General features: G+C 43.3%; 1 protein-coding gene across 1 annotated transcript; it reads right to left on the bottom strand.

Moving 5' to 3' along the window:
- Nucleotides 1-1,385: 1,385 nt before the first annotated feature.
- LOC110487064 (galectin-3-binding protein A) lies at nucleotides 1,386-7,242 on the bottom strand. Its single transcript, XM_036941838.2, has 6 exons — nucleotides 7,213-7,242; nucleotides 5,664-5,767; nucleotides 4,330-4,539; nucleotides 3,502-3,633; nucleotides 3,027-3,315; nucleotides 1,386-2,734 (listed from the first exon to the last, which is right to left on the bottom strand). The coding sequence occupies exons 2-6, from the start codon at nucleotides 5,743-5,745 to the stop codon at nucleotides 1,654-1,656; spliced, it is 1,794 nt and encodes a 597-aa protein (XP_036797733.2). The 5' UTR covers nucleotides 5,746-5,767; nucleotides 7,213-7,242; the 3' UTR covers nucleotides 1,386-1,653.
- Between the last annotated feature and the right edge of the window lie 455 nt (nucleotides 7,243-7,697).

The following is a 7,697-nucleotide window of genomic DNA, read 5'->3' on the forward strand; positions in this document are numbered from 1 at the left end:
AAAATGTGAATGTGATCAACTTTTTTAATCCAAAATGGACCTGTCACTTAATTACAACTGTATATAGGCCTACACAGGGATGGAATTTAAGGACTTGGGGCATTGGCTGTTTCCATCCATGGGCCTACATGATGCAACCCTGCCTAAAGCAAGCTCAGTCCTGTTAATTCTATTGTCTAATCACAGTTGTCTGTGTAACGGAACCCCCTTTTAAAATATAATTAATATGAACAAGTACAAGGTTTTACTATAACTACTGCTCTCCTCACCTTTTCTATGCATTTACTGTCCAGACTGTCTATATTTCAGACTCTGGTATTGCTCGTTCTGATAATTATTCATTGTTTTACTTTTTAGATTATTTGTGTGTTGTTTTTTAATTTATAGATATTACTTCACTTTTGGAGCTAGAAAACACATACATTTCGTTGCAAATCGGTGTAAAGGACCAAATAAACTTTGATTTGAATGTTGCTGCAGTTTGACAGAGTTTTCATCCTCCCTATAGGGCCAGGAGTTTTTCCAGGAGTTTAAAACTGATTAATCACTATGTCATATCTTATCCAGATATTTACTTTCAGGTCTAAAAGGCACTTTCCCATCGGCCAAGTCAGCAGTATTTATTGGTTGCTCAAAGATTATGGTCACTTGCCCGAAAAAGTGAGTAAAGTCTCAGAGAGGTCAGAGAGTAGTTTGGCCAAAGAGGAACTCATACCGTTTAACCCAATTCAGCCTCCATATGGAGTATTTACAACTGAATATGATTGAAGGAACGACCCCATCTAGTGGAGGAATAATAGACATGGTTCATGAGGGCTTTTAGAGGAGGGTAAGTACTACACAGAGAAACACAGTAGACCTAGATAGACATGGTTCATGAGGGCTTTTAGAGGAGGGTAAGTACTACACAGAGAACCACAGTAGACCTAGATAGACATCAGATCTTTGAATCTGTCCTATTGTGGTGTCTGTGAGAGCATGGGCAGCAGCATTGAGGCCATCTCCATTTTGAAGTAGTCAATTTTCTTCTTCTACTATTTCTATGAGTTGGCAAACAAACTGAAAGGGTGCATCCTGCCACATGCAGTGTGTGGTTTGAACAGGTATAAAGGCAAGGTTGGAGATTTACTACCACCTGCAGTTATGGACATTTTTGCTCAGAACTATAATTCATTGGATGATCCCTCCTGATGACCCGATTGGAATTATGTTATCCTTCCTTAACCCATATTAAGTCCCACCCACCCAGTAGACAACTTCAAAATGGTGACAGTCTTCAATGGCGTTAGCCATGGCAAAACTGGCTTTTGGGCACAAGAGACCTCTAGCTATTTCTATGGGAAGAACTAGCCGCCATTTGGGGGAAAAAACATCATCCACATCCCTGCATGTTCAAATGCCTTTATTCAAGTGCAAGCAGAGATGTTATAGTTTTTGATTAATACTTACATAAGAGCAGTGCTACATGTTGATATGCTTTCAGCAAATCAACAAAGGGTTATGATCAAATCAGTCACATATTTCTAAAACCACATTACCATAATTTCAAACTCTTGAATAAAAGAAATTAGCAATTGATTGGCAATGGGACATCATTATTAGATTTGTGGATGTGTGTTAGGAGCGTTGTTGCATCTGTGCCAGGCAGTGCTATCAGATGTATTCTGGTCTCACCACAAAGCGAAAGTCATACTGGCCTTCAGGACAGGGGTAGGACAGGGCCAGACTGCTGTTAGTAGGGATCTGGGCCATGTTGTTCTTGAAGTCCTGGACGTGAAAGACATACCTGCCCTCACATGTTAGGAGCAGTCGGTTGCTGAAGTGAACACTGTTGGTCTGGTTTTGTCTGAGGCTGCTTTGGAGAGAGAGACTGGCAGTGGGGAAGGAAATACACCTGGAACATTCTCGTTGGTTCTTAAAGACTCTTGCTGACCAACTGATGGGGTTGGTTTCCTTGGTCTGGTAAATCACACTATTGTGGTTTGGTGTTGTGAATGACTTGCCATATTCTGGCGTGGGGTAATAAGGTTGGTAGTTATTGTAGCGCCTGTTGTAATCATATCGCATATCTTGGCGTGGTGGCTCTTTGTTGGTTGAGTTGATGGTGACACTCCATGGCTCAGCAGTGTAGATCCTGGGATGGTAATCATGCTCTTCTTCACTCTCACTGCTTTTGTGCTTCCTCAGAGTGTCGAACGACAAGGCGTTGAACTGGAAGCCTCTGAGCATGCTGACACGATAGAGCTTCTCGTGGCTCCTGTAGAGCTCTGAGGTGAACTGCAGATCGTAGAGCTTCTCGGCAGGGATCATCGGGAAGCGGATGTGGCCTAACAGGGTCGCCTGGCTCTCGGTGCCGGTCAAGTCACCCTTCTCTATGATCCAACCCTCCAGAGCTTGCAGGAGGAACCCCTCGTCCGGTACCACGAGGTCAGACCGCGCCAAGAGGGCCATTAGGAAGTCTGTGGAGAGGTCGCTCCAGGCCGGGGAATTGATCAGAGCCTCGCAGTTCCAGGCCAGGTACTGGAGGCAGTTCTCCTGAAGCAGCAGGTCCCCAGTCTGGACGGAGTACTGGTACAGGGAGACCTGGGTGTAGAAGGAGGGGTCCTCAGGGAGGAGTACGGTGAAGAGCCTGCCGGTGTCCTGCATCAGCCGTTTCACCCCAAACTTTGAGGCCAGCTTGTGGAGGCACTGGGCAGAGGAAACGGTCACGTCGATCTTGCGGGTGTAAAGGTACCTAGAGAACCAGAGCAAGGACATTTAAATAAATTCACTTGTATTCAAACATGTTTAGGAGATACCATAGCTAAAAAGGAACTTCAGCAAGTGGTGTTGGACCTAGAGAAAAACTGTGCTTTAAGTAAGGCACCCTGGATCTACACAATTGATGCAAGGAGACGTGGATTCATCTCGACAGACTACATTTGAGGTCTAAAATCATCTGACACATTTGTATTCTTGTGTATGTATTTAACCAATAAACATAAAGTGTATCTAAATAGCACCTGTTAAGGGTCACAGACTAGTACCTGATGAAGCTGGTGACACAGGGGCTGCAGGCTTGACTCATCTCTAGGGAGAGGTTACTGGACCCGTTGGTGATGTTGAAGTGTGGGTAGAGAGAGAGGATCAGTTTGTGGGTGCAGATGTTCCTCTCCTCCACTTCCAACTTCCCCTCCCCATCTCTGTTTCCTGTGGGGCTCTGGATTGTGATGAGGAAGTCACAGTCATCCCCACGGTCAAACAGCTCGCCCAGGTCATCTGACAGGCCCAGACTGTGGTCCAGGAAATGTGCTGTGTCACTGGTCAAATCTGTGCCTGTACAGTATGAGGAATACATGTGATTAGGACTGTACATGATGAGTAGGAATACGTAGGGCTGATAGTGTGTCTTTTAGTTTCGGTGAAGTTTAACAACATGACTTTTCAGAAGGAGACGAGAAGAGAGGAGCCAAGGAATCAGGGGAAACACTATTGAGATTCACCCACAGTGTAGTAGTGTACCTCTCTCACAAACGACCCCTGCGTCCTCCTTGTGGGAACAGTCGGTCAACGCCCAGCCCTTGAAAGAACAGCTGGACAGGGACTTCTCGGTTCCTTTGCAGTCCATATCATCCAACCAGATTGAACCCGACCCTTGGATACACAACAGAGGATAAACAAGGAGCAAGCAGAATCATGTGCAGAAATAAGAAAAATATTATATTGTGGTGTATTAAAGTAAGTTAGTTGACTCTTTCTGCTGGTGCTGCCTGCCATTCACACAAATCACTACCTATTTGAACTTGCTCCCTCCAAGAATCCCAAATTCCTTGTCGTCATATTGCTAACGCTTATTCAATCCTCTCATACTTTTACAAAAGTGTTCCTTATTGCACAAGATCTGATAGTGCCTACCCATTTGACTCTGTGTTGCACTGTTTTATTCTTCCATGTTGTGCCTAGTGAATACGACCCAGGTATTCTCTCCCTGTTTCAGTCCATTTTCTTCCATGTTGTGCCTAGTGAATACGACCCAGGTATCCCCTCCCTGTTTCAGTCCATTTTCTTCCATTTGGTGCCTAATGAATACGACCCAGGTATCCCCTCCCTGTTTCAGTCCATTTTCTTCCATTTGGTGCCTAATGAATACGACCCAGGTATTCTCTCCCTGTTTCAGTCCATTTTCTTCCATGTTGTGCCTAGTGAATACGACCCAGGTATTCTCTCCCTGTTTCAGTCCATTTTCTTCCATGTTGTGCCTAGTGAATACGACCCAGGTATCCCCTCCCTGTTTCAGTCCATTTTCTTCCATGTTGTGCCTAATGAACATGACCCTTGTAAGATACTCACCCTCTCCATAAGTCCCTCCAGTGACAGCAGATACAACGCCAGGGAACTTCAGCTGACGGCACACCACCTGAGCCTCGGCCAGGTCCCAGCCATCATCACAGACGGTCCCCCATTTCCCCTCGTGGTACACCTCCACTCGACCCTCTGAGTCATGCTTACCCCCAACAAGCCTCACCTCGCCCTCCTGTGTGGGTTCTGTCGAGGACTTACCTGTGAGCACAGAGAGGGTGAGGATTTAAGTTAGTCAGTTTAAAAATTGGACTGATGAGCTTCAACTGACAACGGATTTATGCAACTTTGCTGTTTGCTTAAATTTCTATTAGGCGGCAGTAAAAAGCATGAACCAACTTGTTTGTGTTTTGCAAACAGGAACATGAGGAGAATGCTACATGATTGGCCTATTGTCTCGGGGGGTAGGTTCCTTGTCCCTTGTCAATCTTTGGCTTATTGGTGAATTCAGCAGTCAGACAATATATTCTATAAGTAAATCAATCAAACCTTTATTTAATGCAATTGCAGACAGAAGTTGACAACGAAAACACAGCACGCATGTTTGAGAGTAAGTTCTGCACCCCACTTAAGGGCGCAGCTGATTTTATTCATGTGATCACTCCCTAGTGGTATGATCACTTACATCAATGTCTGTGTGTATCAATAAGCTGAGGTTACCTTATAAGGCAACCTAGTACAGTAGCTTCTCTGAATTTATTAGAATTGTCCACTGTCACACAAGATCAAAATGTCAAAACCAGACAGTGGTTACTTCTCTTTATCTAGTTTCGGTCTGGCTCAGACCCAGCCTGCAAGCCCACTCTCACAACAGCCAGGGCTTAACCACAAAGACTAATATAGATGCTTTTGCACAGAGTTTTTAGACACATAGCAACAGTATCTATTATAAGGCCTGCAGCAAAACATAGGAATCTTAAGGTCCACTTAATCAATAATGGGGAGGGTCTTTGGGACCCAACCCCTACACTATTCCTGATTCCTTGTAAAGTCTACTGTAAAAACATCAGGTCATTGTCCTACTAACAATGTCATTCACAAACAAACGTGTGTTGCAGTAATTGTGACAGGAATTTGAGGAGTACACTACTTGAATGGCCGATGCCTGATTCATTGAAAAGTCTACAATAAAAACATCAGGTCATTGACATTCTCAAACTAACATGACTTAGTTGTGATGAAGTGATAGGAGGATATCAGATTTCATTGTCCAACTGAACTTACCCTGGTCCCAGATCTGTTTGTGTTGTGTGACCATGGCCTTTGGCATGACAATGACGGTAGGAGTTGACAACACAGTACAAACCAGGCTAAATGGAACTCACCGAATAGATTCCATGTTGCAGAGTCCAGTCCAGGGACACGGAGAAGTAACAGCAGCCACAGAGCGATTCCACGACTCTGCATTTTCACCAACCAGCTTGGACAACTGACAAACAGACAAGCAATAGAACAATAGGAACATTTGGCATCCTGAGTGGCTCAGCGGTCTAAGGCACTGCATCGCAGCGTACGATCCCTGGCTGTATCCCAACCTGCTGTGATTGGGAGTCCCATAGGGTGGCGCCGTCGGGGTTTGGCCGGTGTAGGCCGTCATTGTAAATAAGAATTTGTTCTTAAAAACTCACTTGCCCAGTTAAATAAAGGTAAATAAATCAAAAATAAATTCTGCATGGAAAGAGCGTGCCAAAATTCCTCCACAGCAACGTGAGAGACTGATCAAAAACTACAGGAAGCGTTTGGTTGGAGTCATTGCAGGTAAAGGTTATTATTTTTCCACACAGGGGCATTGCTTTTGTTTATTAAATAAATAAAATAAGTATGTAATTATTGGGTTACTTGTTCACTCAGTTTCCCTTTATTTAATATTGGGTTATAGTTGAAGATTATAAAAAATATATATGCAAAAGTAGAGAATGCTTTTTCACAGCACTGTATATGAAGTGTGACTGGATCATGACATTTAACCGTGGATGTACGGAGAAAATGCCCTCCTTTTCCTGTTGTCACTTCTGTTGGTCCCCTCACGTAGGGGTTCGTACTCTCTGATTGGCTCCAAGTCAAGTTGTCTGACACTGACGAGATTTGCAAAAGTTGTTTTGACACTGACTGACAATCATTGCGATTCGACAAGTAGAAACGTCAGGTTCGTCGCTACCGGGTCGACACGGTAGGTATCGCTTTTGTTCTAGCAAGAGAAGGAGCGGCCTCCCACAGTGAGATTCTCAGTGTTTCATGGTGAAATATGCCCACCTCACAACGTCCATGAGCAACACCATTGGCATAAAGCTTTAATGTCTAAAGTTAGCGTTATATATTATACCATCTTCCCCAACAATGACAACCACCATTATTAGTTTTAGCTGATGCAATACATGTTTAGCTGAGTTTTAGCTCATACAATACATGTTTAGCTGAGTTTTAGCTGATACAATACATGTTTAGCTGAGTTTTAGCTGATACAATACATGTTTAGCTGAGTTTTAGCTGATACATTACATTTAGCTGAATTACAATTACATGACATTTTTTTGTACTAAAGTAGCATCATTGTATTCTACACAAATACATGTAGTGCTGTATCTGCTAAAAATCTACTGCTTCATGTCAAATACCTGCGTTCAATAAGACAACTGAGTCATACAGTCTACAATGCACTGTGCTATTCCACTCCATACATTGTATTGATAGGAAATCATATCACATTTAGTTGATTGTTAACGCAGTCCATTTTCTATACATAAAGTAAATGTATGTGTACAAGAGACTATCAAGTATATCTATTACAATCAAACAGTATTGTTTATGCATCACTGAGGACAATAGTTAATTAGACGTTTCCAGAGATGACATTCTGATTCTCAAACGGCTTACCTCTTGTGTCTTGCTGTGTCGTGGTTCTTTAACAACCCTTATGAAATTATACAGTTTATAGAGCCACAGGGGTGGAAGTAGTTGCTAATGTAATGGAAACTGCACTTCTGCAAATGGATTCTCTATGTTTCATTTCCTGTGAAATCAAAGGGGGTCTGGTTAGCATTTCTTGTCGTGAATCTTGCCCTGGAGGCAGCTGGGCACTAGCTGGCACAGCCACAAAGTCATAAAATAAAGATTTGAAACCTAACCCTAACCGTAAACCTAATCTTAACCTCACTGCTAAATTTAATGCCGAACCTTAAAGCACTTTTTTCCATTCATTTTTAGATATAGCCAAACTCTTTGGACTTTGCAGCAGGGACATCTAGCGCAAATCGCTCAGTTCTGCCTTGAGGGCAAGATTCATGACAATTAACGTTAACCTGATCACAAAGGGACTGGTTGCACAGGTTGTGTGAGTGAGCATGTCATAACGTGACAAA

Source organism: Oncorhynchus mykiss, chromosome 13 (assembly GCF_057628025.1).
Source record: "Oncorhynchus mykiss isolate SJ-2025 chromosome 13, ASM5762802v1, whole genome shotgun sequence".
Classification (NCBI taxonomy): Eukaryota; Metazoa; Chordata; class Actinopteri; order Salmoniformes; family Salmonidae; genus Oncorhynchus; species Oncorhynchus mykiss.

Bases quoted from the DNA above. Each gene is read 5' to 3' on its own strand.
- LOC110487064 (XM_036941838.2), bottom strand. From the start codon at position 5,745: ATGCAGAGTCGTGGAATCGCTCTGTGGCTGCTGTTACTTCTCCGTGTC. The intron at 3,634-4,329 runs GTGAGTATCTTA...TGTGTATCCAAG, and splicing joins TGGAGGGACTTATGGAGAGG to GGTCGGGTTCAATCTGGTTG. The intron at 3,316-3,501 runs GTACACTACTAC...CATACTGTACAG, and splicing joins AGGGGTCGTTTGTGAGAGAG to GCACAGATTTGACCAGTGAC.